The sequence below is a fragment of the Carettochelys insculpta genome, chromosome 5, assembly GCF_033958435.1.
Source record: "Carettochelys insculpta isolate YL-2023 chromosome 5, ASM3395843v1, whole genome shotgun sequence".
NCBI classification, from domain to species: domain Eukaryota; kingdom Metazoa; phylum Chordata; order Testudines; family Carettochelyidae; genus Carettochelys; species Carettochelys insculpta.
In genome coordinates, this window is record NC_134141.1 from 42,748,920 (window position 1) to 42,769,843 (window position 20,924).

Below are 20,924 nucleotides of genomic sequence, written 5' to 3' on the forward strand. Positions count from 1 at the left end.
CATTCATGACACCCCCAGTGTGTATAGGAATATTCTTAGCTATACCTTAATTAACTAACCATTTTGCTGAAATTTAACTAACCATTTTTCTGAAATTTAACTAACATGATTATCTAACCAATTCTATACCACCACTCCCAGCAAAATTAATTAAACAGCAGACACAAAGAATCAGACAGAGGCCATACAGCTAAATAATAGAGATGTGGGTATTGTAATGACAAAGCAATATAGAAATGAGGATTTCACAGCCACAGGTATTGGGAAGTGGGTCCTTGCCAGAAATAAAGCTATCAATCTAAGTTTTCTTTAAATCTTCTAGGCTCTTCCCTTTTTCTGGAGATAGTAGATTGGATCACCCTTCTAACAGCCCAAAATTGCTTTATTTCAGTATGACTCATTTGTGGTATGCGAGGATGTGACCATATGTTTCCTATCTCATGACTGCCTTTGCTGCTTAGCCAAAGGCTTTAGCTTAAGAACAAGGCCTCAGACAGTCACAGCAGAAGACCCATGTGCAGACTTTGATTTTGTTTGTGTACATGTTATAGCTAAAGGATAAGAGTTCACCTACATTCTTAACATACAGGTCTGAATCTCTGTTTCCGAACAGTGCTATCTCCTTCTCCCATCATAGTTTTATTTATGTAACTTGCTCTTTTGCCACAGAGACCAGCTCCAGTCTTTAACAAGTTTCATTAATATGCTGCCGTTCGACATGTTTAGGGCTTTTATAGTAGAGTTAGTGCCAGCAGGACTTCTGGGGAGTTGGAGGAGAATGTGCTAATTATCTCCTTATTCATTAATGTTGCGCTAATGCTCCCAAAGCAGGTATGGAATTTTGAGGCAGTCTAACATTACTTTTGGAGATTCCAGGACTGAGCCCCATTCTTGAGCTCAGGATGCTAGATTTTCTCTTGCCAGAGGTGGAACAAGTTGGCAGTTCAATTTTTGCTGGCCATTTTGGTTTTTAATCTTTATTTGTATTCATTTTCATACAGTTGTAATTTATAATATTCCTCTGTCTCCTCCTGTGGTTTGGGTAAATAGCAGCATGGTGACTTCAGTCACCTGAATCTGCTACTTCAGTTGCTCCTCTGTGAGGCCCCTCTGCCCTTATTCAGGCCTGGCAGAGCTAGCCTGCAAATATGTGACTTTTATCTATGAGGTGTTCCCGGTGTCAGGCAGCCCTTACAACATTTAAGGGGGTGAATTATACCATGCATGTTCCTAGTCAATGAACACTCATTCTGCCAGAAAAAAGGGCCCTGAGTTGGACTGATATTCTGGTCTCCACCTTTCCCCAATGAGACCCAACTCCAACACAGGGAAGCCCAGTCAAGGGCTTCTCAGTTCTTCATGGAGAGAAGATGAGGAGGAAGCAAATTTAAGGCAACTGGACTGGACAAGGAAAAACAAAGTATCCAAAGTCAACCTGCCCCCCACAGTCAATACAGAAATTGGCAGTCTGTCCCTGGGGAAAGAAGCCAAGTGCCTGCACAATTCCCTTCCATCCCACTGTGACTCAGGGAATTTTCATGATGCTCAGGGATAAGTTCGGCAAAACCCAGAGAGCCACACAGGGTAAAGCAAATGTGTCCCTCAGAAGGCAGTAATTAATATTTTTAATGAACAAGTTAGGTGAAAATCAGGGGTTATACCAGTGATGGGGTGCGTCATAATATTCCTCCTTTGCCTTCCTCTGCAGAGGGATTGTTTACTGGGGCTTTTCTCCATAGAAACTCTCAGGCTAAGGCCACACTACAGTTTCTGAGGCTAAGGTTACACTACTGCTTGGCCAGGCAGTGTGCCCAAAATAGCAGGGCTCTTTCTAGTGCGGGGTCTGGATTTAATGCACTCAAGGGTGCTGAGGGAATTAACAGACATCATTGCCGAGCCTTTGGCCGTTATCTTTGAAGACTCTTGCAGATCGGGAGAGGTCCCGGATGACTGGAAAAAGGCAAACATAGTGCCCATCTTTAAAATAGTAAAGAAGGACAATCCAGGGAACTATAGGCCGGTCAGCCTTACTTCAGTCCCTGGGAAAATAGTGGAGGGGATCCTCAAACAATCCATTTTGGAGCACTTGGAAGAAGGGAAAGCGATCAAAAGTAGCCAACATGGATTCACCAATGGCAAGTCCTGCCTGACCAATCTGATTAGTTTCTATGATGGGGTAACAGGTTCTGTGGAGATGGGGGAGTCAGTGGATGTGATATACATTGACTTCAGCAAAGCTTTTGATACAATCTCCCACAACATTCTTGCCCATAAGTTAAGGAAATATGGATTGGATCCTTGGACTGTAAGAGGGCTAGAAAGCTGGCTTGACGGTCGGGCCCAACGGGTAGTGGTCAATAACTCAATATCTGGATGGTGGCCCGTTTCAAGGGGAGTGTCCCAAGGCTTGGTTCTGGGGCTGGTGTTGTTCAACATCTTTATTAATGACTTGGATGAGGGACTGGATTGCACCCTCAGCAAGTTTGCAAATGACACAAAGTTAGCGGGGAGAGGTAGATATGTTGGAGGGTAGAGAGAGGATCCAGAGGGACCTGAATAAATTGGAGGACTGGGCCAAAAGAAATCTGATGCGGTTCAACAAGGAGAAGTGTAGAGTCTTGCACCTGGAGTGGAAGAATACCAAGTATTATTATAGACTGGGGACTGACCAGCTAAGCAGCAGTACAGCGGAAAGGGTCCTAGAGGTTATGGTGGATGAAAGGCTGGATATGAGTCAACAGTGTGCCCTTGTAGCCAAGAACACTAATGGCATACAGGGTGCATTAGGAGGAGCATTTTGAGCAGATCTAGAGAAGTGGTTGTTCCCCTCTATTTCGTACTGGTGAGGCCAAATCTGGAATATTTATGTCCAGTTTTGGGCCCCCCCCCCAGTATGAAAAGGATGTGGATGTGCTGGGGCAGGTTCTTCAGAGGGCAGCAAAAATGGTTAAGGGGCTGGAGCACATGACCTATGAGAAAAGGCTGAGGGATTTGAGCTTGTTTAGTTAACAGAAGAGAAGACTGAGGGGTGATTTTAATAGCAGCTTTCTACTTCCTGAAGGGGAGCTATAAAGAGGATGGTGAGAAGCTGTTCTCCGTGGTGTCAGAGCAGAACAAGGAGTAATGGTCTGAAGTTGAAGAGGGAGAGGTGTAGGTTGGGTATTAGGAAAAACTACTTCACCAGAAGTGTGGTGAAGCACTGGAATGTTTTGCCTGGAGAGGGGGTGGATTCTCCATCCCTAGAGGTTTTTAAGTCCCAGCCTGACAAGGTTCTGGCTAGAATGACTTAGTTGGGGTTGATCCTGCTTGAAGCAGGGGACTGGACTAAATGACCTCCTGAGGTCCCTTCCAGCCTTATGATTCTATGATTTCGTTCTTGGTAAACCTCGTTGTACAAGAGTTAGCGGGAAGTTTGAAATCACCCTTTATTTTGAACTCCCAGTGCAGTGTAGCCTGCAGCAGGTTTGAAATAAGGTAGCTTGAAATAACTTACACAATTTGCACATCACATATTGAGTACTTTATTTCAAGTTAGGGCTACAGTGTTGCCCTAGCTTCATAGTGTTCTGTATTGTGCTCATGTCCCTATTCCTTCCCGGCAGCATGTCTGGGCAGGCAAGAATATTTGTTTTTCCTGGAGCTCTGTCTCAGGATGCAGCCTGATGGGAATTGTGCCTGTCTGGCTTTCAGGCTGAAGTCCTTCGCTCTGCATTTCAGGCATTTGTGCTATCTGTTCATTAGCCATAAGCTGTCGCTGTGGCATGGAAAAGGGATCAGGCTCTGGAAAGCAGAAGAGGGTCTCTTCCCTTCTCTTTCTCACGGTTACATGTTGCACTTAAGCCTGAGCAGTTCTCCAGATGTACCACTCCCCATGAAGCCATGCTGTCATGTGTAGACGAAGGGTGAGAAGACTCAGAAGTGTGGGGCAGGAGAACTGTGGCTTAACATTGGTAGAATCTGTGGATATGAGCTGAGGGGCCCAAGCTTGAGCTGGATCCATGCTTCAAAGTGACGGGGCTTGGACCTAAATCCCACTGGGACTTGGGCACAACAGAATCACAGAATCATAGGGCTGGAAGGGACCTCAGGAAGTCATCTAGTCCAGCCCCCTGCTTCAAGCAGGATCAACCCCTACTAAGTCATCCCAGCCAGGACCTTGTCCAGCCGGGACTTAAAAATCCTACCCTCCCACCTTCCCTTCCCAGTGGCTTCTAGGACCTGGGTCCCAAGGGCTTGCTAACGTGAGTCAGAAGGATTTATATATGGATGTGGATGGTGAGTGGGGTTGAAATCATACCTATGTCTTCGACCAGATTTACAATGCAGTATAGGGGTATTGGTACTTCTGCAGCTGAGGTGTGTGTACCAGTAGCCCTCCTCTGTTGTGTGCATGTATCAGTTTTTGTATGTGAAGATAGAAGTATGACGTATAAACCTGTTTATTAATCTAGAATTTCTAGTGAAAGCCATTAGTGGTACGTAAAGGACTTAATGGCCCGGTGCTCAAAACAATGATCTGTTAACCATTTTGTTTGTCTTGTAAGTCCAAACAGTGGTTGGTCCTAGAAAAAAAAAACATGACCATGCCATCTGGTACTGGAATGCATCTTGAATTTGGTATTTTTCCATGGGGGGAGGAGAGAGTTAAACATAAGATTCCTGCCCCGGGAGAATTCTCTTAAACGAATGGGAAGCAATCAATGATTGTCTTCAGATGGCTTTATAACTGCCTCCCATACCCTAAGAGAATACACATGTAAAACCCTGAAAGCTGAGAACTCAAATGAAACAAGAAGCTGTTAGACCCAGGGCAGAGAAGAGATCAGCATTGTTGAAGGATTTTATTAGGAGTAAGGACTAGTGTGAGCAAGAGATTTGTGTAATAATCTCTCTTGTGCCAAGTCTACGCTTGGGAAAACATTGATTTAACATATGCAACTCTAGCTACAAGAACTGCGTAGCTGGAGTCGCCTTCCCTTACTGCTCAGGACTGTGTGTAGCGCGGGGGTTGACAGCAGTGCCCTGATCATTCAATTTACTGTGTCCTTACTATGCATGCTAAATTGAAGCCCGGAAGATTGACAGCCAGCATGTCAATATTCCAGTAAGCATAGACGTGCCCTTAGTGTATTAGGCTTAACTGGCACGTGTTTGTTTTAGATTAGTAGTTTATTTGATCTGTCTGCTTTCATTTGCAGTCACTTAAATCCTACTTAATAAAAACCTTTTGTTTGTTATCAAACCCAGTGTAAATAATTGTCAGGCAGAAGGGTGGGAGTGGGGAAGGTTGGGACCAGGGGTGTTGGAGCAAACACCATGCATATCTTTTGTTGATAAAGATAGCAAATACCTTTATGAGCATGCTGTGTGTAAACCTTTTGTTCAGAATACATTGGATTTATTTGGGGGGTTTGGTCCCTTTTGAGGGTTGTGCTCTTTCTGTCAAGTTCCTATCCCTGCACTCTTCCAGAATTGAGCTGATTCATTGTCTGTGATGCTCTGCTGGGTAGGGTGGGGAGGCTGTTACGCCAACTCTGCCATTGCTTGGTGGGGAGAGGGAGACCAAAGCTTCTGGCCCAGCAGGACAGGGAAGTGCGGTGCTCCAGAGAGCAAATAGACAGGCTCAATGGTATGATCAGCACACTGGGTGATGGTCACAAGGGGGTTCAGTGATCCAACCCATCACACTGTGTATTACCTCACACCTGTAAACAGTGAGAAGAAGTAGCAGCACACAAGTTGCAGAGAAACGAAATAAAATTCTGTGTGACAAAGAGAAAAGAGAATTTTATACGATTGCTTATAGTTCCCAAAGCCTTCTTCTAAACATCCCTCTATACTAGAGTCTGAAGTGACTGGAAGTCATCAGTGAGGCACAGGTTGCACATTGTACACTTACAACGTAGACAACATGCCAATTAATACATTGTACAGAGAAACAGACCATTCATAACTGGAGAGCAGCAGGAAAGGATTCATAGCAACTGTTCTTCAAAATCAGAGAGAGCTTTTGATCTGCATGCAGTGAGTTGCTCATCCAGAGGTCAAAACAAACAATGGCTCCAGTCATAGCATTACCATCATGACAAAAAGTGTGAAAAGATCTAAAGCTTTATTGCATCTTTCATTTCTTGAGGAGCCATCGGTAGCCAGTCATCACCAGTGGCTAGGATTGCTGGGGCAATGCATCCGCTTCATCCCAAGTGGGTTTCTTAAAGTGTACCTGCAGACGTTTCTTCTGAGGACATAGAAACATTTACGTGATGCAGCAAATCCTTTATTTAGTTCAGGAAAACCAGCACTGGACTGCTTTCAAATTCTGTAGGTGGAAGGAATTAGCACATGAGTAATGAATATTGAGAAAAGCTGCTGACAAAGAAAATTGAAGTAAGGAATGTCTCAGTCCAGGTGTCCTTGAAATATTTGCAGCTGTAATTAAGGTAAGCAAAAAAGCTGTGTAAAGTACACACTGCACAGCTTTTTACAGGAACCACTAATGCAGTTCACTCTTCCCTCCTTAATCATATCTCCATTGCAAGTGCTTCTGCTTTATGAATGGAAAATAAAAGTTGCGTGTATTGAGTATCTGGTTGGGGAGGGTGCTTGAACACATGCACATTTCTGTTGTAAGTGGAACTTAATAATTTGATTTTCAGTTCACCTGTACAATAGACAAAGTGCAGAACCTGAGCACTCTTGACAGAACGTATTATAAGTTCTTGAAAAGGATTTTGGAAGATAGTTCCTTTTAAAGAAGTTCTAGATGCTTTACTCATATGCAGCTTGCTTTTGTAACGGATTTGATTTTTATCTTTTTTTGTATTGATTTTTGTTTAAAGGGGAGAAAGTGGGACAGACATTGAGATGTTACAAGATACTCTTAAAAGATTACTTTGTTCTGGGGAACTGTCTTGTTATCACTTTGTTAGATTATGTCCTGAAATCTCTTTCTAGGCCCAGTTTTACAAAACATAAAGCAGAATAGATATACCCTCCTCTTGCCTCTCCCATTCTGCCTGTTGCTACTGAATGGTGAATGTAACTACCAGTTTCACTGTTGCACAGTTTAGATTGCCTGAGATATTAGGAAATACTTTGACCTCCTGCTGAACCTTTCAGCTAATGGCATAGATTAGAGAACAAGATATTATTCCCATCCCCATGCAGGAGAATGAAGGAGTTGATGCCCAAGGTGAGACTAACTTGAAAAGTATTGGCCTTATTACTACAATGCTTGTCTCTCGTGTGGTCAGATGCATTAGTAAAGAGGCTTTGCAGAAGGAATGTGTGCAGAGATGGAAACTGGGGGCAGAATTCTCCCTTTTGTCAATCTACAGCATGCAAATACTGCTTTTCTTCTAATCCCCAGTAACCTGTTTGCATATGACAAGAAAGCTGGCTTGTAATAATCTCTCTTGGGCGAGGTCTACACTGGGGGAAAAATTGATTTAAGATATGCAACTCTAGCTACAAGAATTGCGTAGCTGGAATTGCCTTCCCTCACTCGGGACTGCATGTGGTACAGGGGTTGACAGCGGTGCCCTGATCATTCAATTTACCGTGTCCTTACTAGGCACGCTAAATTAAAGCCCAGAAGACTATGACCAATAGAGGATAATTTCTCTGGGTTGTTTACATCTCACTGTCAAGCACTCTTGGCTTTCTAAAACTTAAGTTTTCAACTCCATGCTGCGGTGGAGAGAACAGCTCCTGAATACGTTTGTTGTTTTGAGTTTCAACTCAACTTCTTGTTCAGATCCAAAGCAGATAGGTAGTGACTGGAAGCTTACAATTGGGTGGTTGTTCTGTGGCCTGTGTGAAGTGCTGTAATGGTCTCAGTCCATTTCGCAGTGTACATACTATTTCATACCAGAAATTCACTGTCCTAACTGAGAGCCTTGTGGATCATCTTGTTCAAGAGGTCCAGATCTGAATGGCCATAGAGACTGTCTTTGGAATACGAGAGCTGGTTTAAAAACAAAAGACATATTTTGTATTAATTTGATCCATCTGTATAATTAAATAGAAACTATAACTGTGTCCCATAAAATGCCTGTTTTTGAGAGGCAAAGGCTACCATCCTTTAAACGCCAAAAAAAAATTACAGATTTATTTGGGTGTAGTTTCTATACAAGTAAAGTAATATGATTCTTGTTTACATTATACAGAAATATGACATTTGTTCTCCAACGAGCACATCTTCACTTATTACTGTTATGAAAGCGCAAGTGACATGGGTGGATAGTTCACAAGAAAAGCAGGAAATGGAGCAATTTGAAACTTGTAAATAGCATTTAATTTCAGTTAAATTTTTAAAAATTCAGCATCTTTAATTTAACCTTTTGCCATCCCCAATCACTCATCTGGGGACAGATAAAATGAGTCCTATTAGTAAATTGTGTACTGTTTTAGCGGTCCCTTTGTGATTTCTTAGTATTTTAAAATGCAGTTTGAAAATATTACTGTTGCAATACGATAGTATTGCCCTAGTTGGGATGGGGCCCCACTGTGTTGGGTATTGTACGAGCATCCAGGAAGACAGTGTGTTTCCCCAAGAGCTTTATGTGAGTACAGGGGTCTGTCAGCACTGTGTCCGTGCTGGACTGGAGCTGGAGGAGATGCTACATGTGAATTTAGATAACCATACGAGGTAATTAAATACAGTAATACATTTTTGTATTTACATAGATTAGCTATTGTGCCCATGGATGGATTTGAAATATGTGCAAGCCTTTTGTCTTCTATTAAGAAAATTGGCTGTCTTCAACAGCTGCTCAGTGCTCACCCAAGCCAAACATTGGTTGATTGACTTCTTGAGCAATAGGCAGAACAATTTATTATCCTCTAATTTTTACAGTGAGACGAAAGACAGAAGGCTAAGACTTAAAACTCTTTCACATGCAAACAAAAGTCTTGTATTGTAAAATAAAGTCAATAAAAACAACTCCTGACTGTTGTTAAAAGTGAAGCATAAAATACAAAATGTGTGTGTATATCAAACAGTGCAAACAGTACACATAAGCATTGAGAATCAAAATAGAGCTGTAAATGTGTTAAACAATGAGCCAACTGGCTATGACTATCCTCTTGGGAAGCAGGTTATTTCCTTATAGTCAAGCCACCAGTCTATTTTCTTTTCAGTTGTAGATGCTATTCTTTGTGTTTGGTTGTTTTAACGTTTAGATAAGTGAATTCTGTGCTCATTAAAGCACTGAGAGCACTGATGTGACGTAGACAAAATGTGCGTGTGTTTTGCTTTCATTTGCTTATGTCAATAAGTAGTCTACGTCTGTCAAGAATGTTGACAGCTGCTGCTCGATTTTAGTTATGCCAGTTATATACCTAAAATCAGTTTTGCGGCCGTCGACATTGGTCCCTGACTTCATTACAGAATGTCGACATTCATCCCACCAACATTCTTTAATCCTTGCAGCTCACAAGGAGTTCTGGGGTCAACGTTGGCCCTGGAACCTGCCCTTTTACACATGTGTGAAACAGCGCCCCAGAAGATCGAACCTAAGCGTTTGATCTTTCTCAGCTAGAGTAGACCTAGCCTTGTGCTCATGCAGCCATTTGGATCAGGTGTGCAATATAAACAAAAGAATTCATGAAATACATTGTAAGGCTGCTCTGCTAATTTAATAATCTTGTTCCTGACTTGCAGCACCTACAGTGTGCTGTGGACGCAAATGGTGAATTTGTGGGTAAGACAGCCATAAGGCATTCAAAATCCAGGTATGGAATACAGTCTTCCCCCGCCTTACAAGGGTAATTCATTCCTGAAAAAACCCTCTTAGGGTGAATTCTCATAAGTCAAAAATGTAATTACCATTAATTTCAATGGGAAAAAATTTTGTGCATTCCTGAGCCCCAAAATGTACACCCATTTGTGCTAAAACAACACCAAATCCCATTAAATCCGGTGCAAGGGGGTTGGGCAGGGCAGAGCAGGGCACAGGGAGGCAGCCTGGCCTGAGCGCAGGGCTGCCTGGCCTGAGGGTACTCAGCCTGGCCTGAGGGTACTGCCAGGGGCTGGCCATGCGGGGAGCTAGGCAGGCACAGAGGGCCCCCAGCTGGCGAGGTGCATTACCTTGCTCATGTGCGGCTGCGTGGTGCAGAGGCCCTGCCGGCAGCAGCCGAGGCGTCAGCAGCGGGTGAGCCAGGCACTAAATGGGAGAGAGCGCCGCAGATGGCGAGCGGCACTCGAGGTACAGCTGTGCAGGGCAGGCAGCGGCGGCCCCCTAGTTGCCATGAGCGTGGGCGGAAGCAGCGGGGCCAGGATGGGCTGCTGGCTCAGCATCCATGTCTCACAGAGCAGCATGATCTACTTCCGCGACTCGGATGAGTCTACCTCCCCGCACCAGACTGCCGCCCTCTTGCAGGGCGGCGCCGCCGCCCCCTGCATGGCCTCTTCATCAAGACCAATGCCGTCGACTCCATCCCCTCAGTGCTTGCCTACCAGAGCTGCCAGCCTCCAAATCAGTCCTCGTAAATGCGAAGAAATGCCTTGTAAGCTGAAGTAGGGGTATTAAATGAAACTCCTTGTAAAGTCGAATTCTTATAACTTGAATGGGCGTATCTCGGGGTATGACTGTAGTTAAAAGTTGACAACCTTAGTCATTTTCCGTTACGACCTCAGCTAGGGTTTCTAACCTGGTCTTTGCAAGGGAAAATTGGATGTTTTTCATTTTACTTTGGAAACACTGTATGTGGTGATGCATTTTATATATTGCTTTACTAGTTCTAGATCGCTGTTTATATAACAACCTCTGAAAAGTGTCCTGAAAAAGGAATGTATGGTACAGTTTTAAATCATGAAGCAGTGAATTTAAAAATGTTATCAAACTTACTTAAAATGTTTAAAGTTAGAATTGTGCAACTGTAACCTTAATTCTGATAGTTTAATGTCCAGAATTACAATACAATATACCCGTTAAAGAATACAGTATCAGTTGAGAATTTTGAATGGTAGGCTGGAACTTGGAACTAAAATTTAATTTTCTGTAGTTGATTTGATGTGACTGGAAGACTATTAGATTGCTGCATTTTCTAGAATAGTATTTCAACAAGAATAGTTTGTTTGAAGAAAAGTTCTGCAATGTTGTTAGCACTCCCAAAACAACTTAATTGTCATGTAGACAGGAAGTTGTCTGTATCACCTAGCTAAAAACAAGAGAGTTAGGAATGTAAGATCAAGACGGGGCACAGGAGACCTGATACAGTGCCTGTGAAATCAGTGAGAAGTTTTACCAGTGACGTCAGTGGGAGCCAGACAAAGTCCTTGATGCTTTCCGTGGTCGTTATGGACCTGATCCTTTGTGGTTGTTAGTGTTCCCATTGAGGTGCTGAGTGGAGAATTTTCGATAACACACATGGCATTCTCGGTAAAGAATTGGCATCACAGTTCGAGCCATTGATTAACTATGAAATTCCGGCTGAGAGAAAAGTTAACGATCATGGGTTGATTGGGACTGCAGCTAGAAAGCTAAAGAAGAAGGTTGCAGGGGAAGGAGTTGGCAGTGGCTTATTCTTGTGTGCCTGGGAAAGGTCTTCTGCAGGAAGCAAATACTGTTACCTCCTAGTAGCTCTAGTTTCTCAACTGAAAACATCTTTTTATTGACCACAAATGCAAATAGCAGAAATGTAAAAATAGTTCTGAGAACACAGGTGGGTGGAAGGAAATCTGTTAATGAAATCAAACATACATCATTAAACATCCTCATCAGATTTATAACACGTTCAGTTGACTTTTTTTGTGGGTAACTGCTTGTATTTTAATGCAAAGTAGGGGTGACAAAAAAGTTCATGTTTCCAGGAATGGAGAAAACAAGACAGAGCAGGAATTGGGTTTTCACTTATAAGGATGCCCGGCAAAACACACAACAGTGGAATACAAAAGACCTATTTCAAATTGAAATTCCAACTGTGTAACAGTTTAACCTGCACTAGCTGGTGTTTCAGAGCTGTCCGGGGCTGGAGGTCGTGGAGGTGGGCAACAGAATTGCCATGTTCCTTGGGAAAGGGTGGCGGATGGGGTGGAGAAGGATGTCTCCATGCTTGTAGAAAGCAAGGAGGGGCTGAAGGCAGCTAGTCCTCAGTGCCATTCCGACAGAGTTGTGCCCTGAGCTGCCCTCCCCTGCCCACCCCTTAGCGCCACCTAGAGGTCCAGCCACAATTTAAAGGAAGGGCCTAAGGCCCTGGCCACCACCACTGTTTCAGTATCAGTGGTGGCAGCTGGGAACCCTGAGCCCTTTTGAATAGCTGGTCCCCAGGGCATTTACCCCCTTTCCCTTCCCCTTATCAGTGGGCCTGGAGCTACCATATTTTTTGGAAACAATATTCTTCTCTTAAGAATTTTACTGTGCTGGTTTAACAGCATCTTTTTGTATCTTTACGGTAAAATACCAAAATGTGCATCTCAGTGGTTGACTTTTTATTAAATAACAGCAAGAATGAATACATAATCTCTGTGTGTGTCTACGTGTGTATTTATATTTGATGGTATCCTTCTTTCTCCACCCTTCACATATCACTTATCTACACTGGAATTAAAAAAAGGTGGCTGGCTCATGCCAGCTGATTTGGGCTGAAGGGCTGTTTAACTGTGGTGTAGACACTCAGGTTCAGGCTGGACCCCATGATGTAGCACCTTACGAGGTGGGAGGATCCCAGAGCTGCTGCTGCTGTCTCAATCCAACTGTCTACATTTCAGCTAAGCCGGTCTTTGGTACAAGCCCTGAGCCTGAGCCAGCTGGCATGGGCCAACCACTTGTCTGGTTGCATTACAAACATACCCTTTGGCTGTGAGCAGGGAGCAAATCTTTGTATGTATTTGGACTACCTCCTTGAACAATAGGGCTTCTTTCCAGGATGGGCACTCTGGGTAGCACGGTGATATAAATATTAATAAATACATGTCCTGAAGCTCAGAATCAGGGCTGTCCCAAAAGCAGGGGAGTGGGGTCTGAGGCAACCTCTGCCCCCCAGTGTTTCAGGCATGTGGCCCTGGGCACCACTGCATGCCACATGCCCTGCCCTTTCCCCACTGTGCCCCCACTCTAACCCCGACCCCCTCTCCCGCCAGACTGACCAGGGATTATCTGGGGTGGCGGTGGGCAGCATTTGGCAGCAGCAGCCCGAGGGAGTTGCCTCCCCCGGCTTCCCTTCCCGCCCCGCACTCGCCACGTGGCGCTCCACCTCGACCTTGCACGTGGCTGGGAGCGGAGGCCTCCCAGCCACCTGCAGAGAAACGTGGCTCAGTGGGTTGAGAGGCAGCAGCAGAGGAAGCTGCTGCTCGCTCAGCATGGTGAGTGCAGGGTGGGGCAGGAGCAGAAAGAGGTGATTCCCTGCAGCTGCTGCCTCTGGTTGACCCCAGCCACCTGGTGCAAGTAATCACCCCTCCCATCCATAGGACGGCTGGAGCAGCTGCCGCAGGACCCTCATAAGCACAGGGCCTGAGGTGGCTGTCCCCACCTCATCCTATGGACAGGACAGCTCTTCTGAGAATGCTTAGCATCTGTACTTCCCATTGACATAAATGCAGGTGTCCAGTATTTCTTAGGATTAGTGGGCCCTAAAGGAGGAAAAGTAAAGTGTGCGAGGGAGTTTGTTTGTGTGTGTGTGTGTGTGTGTGTGTGTGCATGTGCACGCACGCACGTGTGAGAGAGAGAACCACTTGAGTTCACTTGATTCAAAGGCGTGAGTTATTTCTGTAATTGGTCACCTGAGATTTACTTTGTATCATTCAGATGCATATTGTCACTTGAACTTTAATTTGCTTCAGACACGCAATTGGCAAACTGTCAACAAAAAAACACAGTTGCTATGACAGTTCCTTTTTGTGTGGAAGGCTGCCATGTTTTTTATATGTTGTTGTTCCACTTCATCTGTCAATAGCAGACTAGCTAAAAATAATCCTTCTTTCAAGAACATATGGGTTTTATACATTCCTTAAAATTTTGTGTTACATTAACTCAGAATACTTTTTACGTCATGTTCGACTGTTTTAATAGTTATTTTAAATGCGCAAAAGCCATTGACTTTTTAAAGGCATAATGGTTTTCAGATATGTGTCGGTTTGAAAGGAAACGCTTGTGACACTTCAGCACTAGATTAAGGGTTTCTTGATACTGAGTAACCAGATTTCTGTTTGCGGGAAATTCTATTTTTATAATGTCGGATCATATGGCAGATTGAAGGCATTCCACAAGATTATAAGAATATGATTGCAGCTTAGTGGATGCATATGTCATCCTTATTCTTTGGATTCAACTTTAAAAGGGGATTAAATAACTTGCTGATCAACATCAGGTGCGTCTCCTCACTTCAAAGCACTAATGCGTAATTGTTTTAATGAAACCTGTTCTTGCACAATTAGACTTGTTTTCATGTCTGTGTTTTGGGGAAGTGTCTATGTATGAGATTATCTCTCCAGCACATTTGCATGTGTCTTCATACAGCATTGTAGAAATCTGAATTTTACCTGGTATAAAAGAAATTGTTAGAGATCTGTGCTCAATCTTGTCAAATCAACTATCACAGCATATAGCGCAGGTGACCAAAATAGTCCCTGCGTTTCTAACCCGCCTTTCAATTTTCATGTAGTTGTGCAGTCTGTGGCTGTGATGAATATGTGTGATAGTTCCAGTGTGTGGCCTAAGCAGTTGTACTCCTCAGGAATGACAGTTCCCAGCAAGAAATGCTCTCGCTTGATATCTGATGGGGCACTGAACGCTGGGATACAGTTATGTTCATTGGCAGTGATGTGCTGCTCCATTTTCATGAAGATTAGGGGTAGCTCTGAGGTTGCCCACCAGACTCAGGTGCATATAACACTTGAAATGAGTGTGCTCGCAACGCCAGATTAAGGAGGAGGCTTGAGGAGCTGCAGTCCAGGGCTCTGGGCTAAGTGAGGCCTTGCAAAAAGATCTCCAGGCTACCAAAAGCGCCGATCTTTCTGCAGGACCCCCTCAGCTAGGTGCCTGGTCTGTAGACTTTAAAGCCTCTGTATTCTAGCCCTGCCTGGTGAAAGTAGAGAGGGGGAAGGTATGGCTCTATGCACTGCCGACGCCACCCTTCCCCTGCCTATCAAAGCTGGGCTGGAACTGCAGCCACCAAGTGTGCCATCTGCACACTTCCCTCTCCTGCAGGTTCCTCCCTCGTGACTCCCTTGGGCCAAGAATCGTGGCCAATAGGGGCTGCCTGGGCGGTGTCTGCAGGGCAGCTTGCAGACACCTGCCCCCTGCTCTCCTTGAGGCCTGTGTCACCAAAAGGAAGGTGCCCCAAGTAAGGAGCTTGCATGCCAACCTCCTACCCCTTCTGTACTCTAACTCCTGCCCAGATCCTGCACCTCCAACCCCATCTCCTGTTCTGAGCCCTCTCCCATACTCCAAACCCCTGGGCCCAGCCTGGAGCCCCTTCCTGCCCCCCACCTCCTTCACCCCATCACATACCTTCTGCCCCATTCTCGAATGCCCTCCCATACTCTGTACCTTTTATTTTTGCCAGGCGAAGCCACAGCAGGCAGGGAGACAGCCTCAGTGACCCACTGGGGCATAGGGTGCTCCACAATCTAATAGCTCTGAGCTCCCGGAAGAGTCCCTACTACTACTATGTGTTTCTTTTGTATAATTGTGGGAAGGTGCCAATTCATACTTTACATCCTTTTTTTTTCCCTCTCTGTTTCAGTACTCTGTAACTTCTCTCAAGACTATCCCAGAATTATGTAGAAGGTGTGATTCACAAAATGAGGACCGATCAGGTATGCCACCCATTTCTGTTCTCCCATCATCTTTTAAGCTGCTTCTTTCAGAATTTGTCACTGCTAGGAAGAAAAGGCTATGCTGTTTTTGTTTTCTTTTATTTTTATATTGCTTTCTGGAAACATAGACCTTTTAGCAGCTGTTAGGTCATTAGCAGAAAAAAAAAAAAAGAAACAACCTCAAAAAACAAACAAAAAGAAAATTTCCGTAAAAGGATTTGGTTGTATAAATTTAAGGCTTCATCTGAGCTGCTCCAAACCACAATATATGCAACAATTTACTTCAGTACCCAAGAAACCATTGGTGACAAGACATAATGATGTAGGCGCCAATGAAAGAATGTTGGATACATTACTATCCCTATGACATGACCAGTTGGAAGGATGGTATTTTTCCAGGGTCTGAAATCCTATCAGAGATGCTACAAGATAGCTTCTACTGTACTCTATTCTAAGACATGCTGTAATGGTTAAGATTAAAGCAAAGTTTTTGAGTTTAATAGTGTAAACTAAATGAAGAATCATGGCATGTAGATGAGAACCAGCTGGAGACCTTTTCGCCCCGCTGAGAAGAAGTGCATGCAGTGTTGTTTTTCACTTTCTAAATCAGATTAAGCCTCTTGTTTTTCTTTTTGTGATGAACAGAAATGACTTGATGAGAGTAATACTTCAGCGTGGAGCTATGAAAAGGTTTTTTTATGCTTTCATCTGATGCTTTAATTGTACTTCCATGAATATTGTTGAACCTAAAACATTTACAACAGAAACCTGAGACCTTAAATTCATGGGAATATGGACTGTGCCCAATTTTGGAATCCTTATTTCTGTATTGCCTTTCACATGGTTGTAAATTACCAAGGTTTATAGGTGTATTGAAGCTTTCTAATCACTGTTTCTCCTGCTGGAATCATTAGGAGCTAGATTGTCATAGTCCTTATGGCAGCTGGATTTGAAAATAAAGGGAATGAAAAACTCACTTCTCTACTCAGATTGTGACTGGATACAGACGGGAAGGCAAAATATAGCCCAAGGGTTGGATGCAGCCCAACAAATCTCCAAACCCAGCCCACCACCGTCCCACGGTCCAGTGGAAGTCTGAGGCAGGCTCCCTGCCTATCATAAGCTCCCACTCAAAGCAGGCCGCTGCAGGGGCAATGCTCTCCATGCGAGCGCCCAATGGAGAGTGCTGTGCACTGATCCCACCCTCAGCACAAGCTCACAGTTCCCATTAGCTGGAAGCTTGCCCATGGGAGCTGCTTGGGCCATGGTTGCAGATCCGGCAGTATTTGGAGGACCCTCTTCCCCACGTTCAAGGGGTGCGCAGCAAACAGTTTGTGGCTCCCACAGCTAGCTGCTTGCGGGAGGAGTGGGAAGGCAGGTGCAGCAGGCAGGGAGCCAGCCAGAGGGTCCCACTGGGCTGCTGGCAGAGAGCCATCTATGGTAAGCTCCTCCCAGCCACTGCCTACACCTGACACCTGGCCTTCTCCCTTCTTCCAACCCTCTGCCCCCCACCCCTCTAAATCCTCCACACTGTCTTGGACTACTGCAGTGTGTTTGGATCTGGTCAGTGAATGGGGAGAGGAGTCTGTTCAGTCCCAGATGCAAGAGACCCATAGAAACTGTGACACGTACAGGCACTTTTTATGAGACTTATGTGAAAGGGGGTATGAAAAGTACATGCTTCACTGCTTAGCAAAGATTAAAGAACTGAGACAAGCCTATCACAAGACTCATGAGGCAAGCCATTGCACTGATGTTTCACTGAAGTTGTGCCATTTCTATAAGGAGCTGGATGCAGTCCTTGGAGGAGATCCCACCGCTGCCACCCAAGAGCCCCGGTGGATACTTTGGAGGGCTCAGAGGTATTGCATAGAAGTTCCATCCCGAAGGATGAAATTGTAGTTGAATAGGGTGAGATAAACAAGGACGAGGGTTTCCTCCACAAGGTTACAAGAGTGTCTGGCACCCAAGACTGTTCTCCCCTGCTAGATATAGCCAGTCTGAGCAGCCACTTTCTGGTGAGCTTGAAGCCGGTGATGAGATGCAGGTTAAATGGCTGTGGCTTGCAGAGTACAAGGCTGAGGACATGGAAAAATGGGAATCTGGCTGTGTTTCTGTGAGCTGCATATATCCCTGTGTAGTTAATCCATATGGCTGAGCAGGAAGTTGATGCTCGCTGTGATCTTAATGGAATCCTGCAGAGCAAGACCATTTAAACTGGTAACAATGGGGAGTCACCAATTTCCGAACAGCAATTGATCTGCTGCTCGCTAACTGAGAAGAACTAGCAGGAGAAATAGAAGCGTGTGGCAACTTGTGCTGCAGTGGCCACGAGATGGTAGGTTTCAGGATCCTGACAAAAGGAAGAAAGATGATCAGTAAAATATAGACTCTTGATTTCAGAAGGGCAGACCTCGATTCCCTGAGAGAACTGATGGGCAGGATCCCTTGGGAAACAGATATGAAGGGTAAAGGAGTTCAGGAGAACTGGCAGTATTTTAAAGACTCCTTGTTGAAGGCACAGAAACAAACCATCCTGATGTGGAGTAAGAAAAGCAGACATGGTAGGCAACCAGCTAGGCTTAACAGAATAATCCTTGGTGAGTTTAAACTGCTTATAAAAAGTAGAAAATTGGACAGATGACTAAGGACAAGTATAAATATATTGCTAGAGTATATTGAACAGTAATCAGGAAAGCGAAAGCACAATTGGAACTGCTGCTATCAAGGAATGTGAACGGTAACAAGAAGGGTTTCTACAGACATGTTAATGATAGGAGGGTGATCAGAGAGTGTGTGGGCCTGTTACTGGGTAAAGGACGTAACCTAGTGACAGATGATGCACAAAAAGCTGAAGTACTACTCAATGCTTTTTTTGGCCTCAGTCTTCATGAAGAAGATCAGTTCCCAACCTATTGCACTAGGCAGTGCAATGTGGGAAGGAGGGGGGGAGCCCTCGGTGGGGAAAGAACGGGTTAAGAGTTACTTTGAAAAGCTAGTGGCGCACAAATCCATGGGTCCAGATTTAATGCATCTGAGGGTACTGAGGGAATTGGCAGATGTCATTGCAGAGCCTTTGGCCATTATCTTTGACAACTCTTGGAGATCAGGAGAGATCCTGGATCAATGAAAAAAAGGCAAATGTAGTGCCGTCTTTAAGAAAGGAAAGGAGGACAGTTCAGGGAACTACAGACTGGTCAGCCTTACCTCAGTCCCTGGAAAAATTATGGAGGGTATCCTCAAGAAATCCATTTTGGAGCACTTGGAAGAGGGGAAAGTGATCAAGAGTAGTCCACATGGATTCAACAAGTGCAAGTCGTGCCTGATGAATCTGATTAGCATCTATGAGGAGGTAACTGTGTCTGTCGATAGTGGATGTGATATACCTTGACGTTAGCAGAGCTTTTGATACAGTCTCCCACAACATTCTTGCTGATAAGTTAAGGAAGTATGGATTGGATTCATGGACTATAAAGAGGATCAAAAGCTGGTTTGATGGACGGGCCCAAAGGGTGGTGGTCAATGGCTCAATGTCTGGTTGGCTGTCGGTTTCAAGTGGAGTGCCCCAAGGATCGGTTCTAGGGCCAGTACTGTTCAACATCTTTATTAATGACCCTGGATGACGGGATGGATTGCACCCTCAGCAAATTTGCAGATGACACTAAGCTAGGATGTCAGGTAGATATATTGAAGGGTAGGGATAGAGTCCAGAGTGACCTAGACAAATTGGAGGATTGGGCCAAAAGAAATTTGATGAGGTTCAACAAGGAGAAGTGCAGAGTCCTGCACTTGGGACAGAAGAATCCCAAGCATTGATACAGGCTGGGGACTGACTGGCTAAATAGCAGTGCAGCGGAAAAGGACCTGGGGAGTATAGTGGATGAGAGGCTGGATATGAGTCAACAGTGTGCCCTTGTAGCCAAAAAGGGTAATGGCATATTTGGGGTGCATTAGGAGAAGAATTTCCAGCAGATCTAGATAAGTTGTTATTCCTCTTTACTTGGCACTGGTGAGGCCATATCTGGAGTATTGTATCCAGTTCTGGGCTCCCAGTGTAGAAAGGATGTGGATACATCAGAGCAGGTTTAGTGGAGGGCAATGAAAATGATTAAGAATGTGGAGAACATGACCTATGAGGAGAGGCTGAGGGATCTGAACTTATTTAGTTTGCAGAAGAGAGGAGTGAGGTACAATTTGGTAGCCGCCTTCAACTTCCTGAAAGAGGGCTCTAAAGAGGAAGGAGGGAGACTGTTCTCAGTGGTGACAGATGGCAGGACAAGGAGCTCTGAAGTTACAGAGAAAGAGGTGTAGGCTGGATATTAGGAAAAACTATTTCAGCAGGAGGGTGGTGAAGCACTGGAATGTATTACTGAGAGGAGTAGTGGAATCTCCATCTCTAGAGGTTTTTTAAGTCCTGGCTTGACATAGTCCTGGCTGGGATGATTAAGTTGGGGTTGGTCCTGCTTTAGGCAGGGGGCTGAATTAGATGACCACCTGAGGTCCCTTCCAGCTCCAGAATTCTGTGATTCTAAGGGGAAATTAATTTTTAGTCTTTCACCTGTTCCCAGATACTGCACAAATTCACAGAGTTAATGGAACATGAGGGCATTTTTTGTTTCATGATCCCCTTACCAGTAGGGATTTACTGTTTAATGTTGCTAGGACCATGGAGTCTAAAAGAAACCAAGGAGTTCAACAAAGCTGCAGAGGGCCCCACAGTGAATCAGGAGTCCCAGATCCCAGGGTTTCCATAGGATTCAAGGGGGAAAGCAAATCTCATTCTGTGGGGAAAGGGTTCAAGTCAAGCTCTGGCCCATCCAGTTCTCCTTCATGAATGCAGCAGGATGCAGAAAGAACTCAGTGGGCAACTATACCGCAGCTGAGAGTAAGTTTCCCAACATGAGTAGATAGACATCTAAGGTCTGGAAGATCCCAATTCATCTGGAGATTTACCATTTTTCTCCTTCCGTCCTCTACATCCTATCCATTATAGTTGACAGCATTTGCTGTGCTCTTCTTCTAGCCAAGATAAGACAATAACTCCTTCATTAAGGCTATTGCTGTATGGATCATCTGCAGAGATGTAGAGTGAGCTAATATTAATACTCATTTCTGTCATAGCCTATCTCCCACACCTTGGCTTTTTTTTCCCCTAATGAATAAG

The 20,924-nt window shown here is 44.5% G+C and overlaps 1 protein-coding gene across 2 annotated transcripts in view; it reads left to right on the plus strand.

The window, feature by feature from the left end:
• Positions 1 to 20,924, plus strand: part of SNCAIP (synuclein alpha interacting protein) — a 118,803-nt gene that overhangs the window by 52,951 nt on the left and 44,928 nt on the right. For both annotated transcript variants that reach the window (XM_074994134.1, XM_074994133.1), the window contains exon 3: positions 15,688 to 15,760. In XM_074994134.1, coding sequence (XP_074850235.1) covers positions 15,688 to 15,760 — 73 coding nt within the window. The remainder of the gene's footprint in view (positions 1 to 15,687; positions 15,761 to 20,924) is intronic.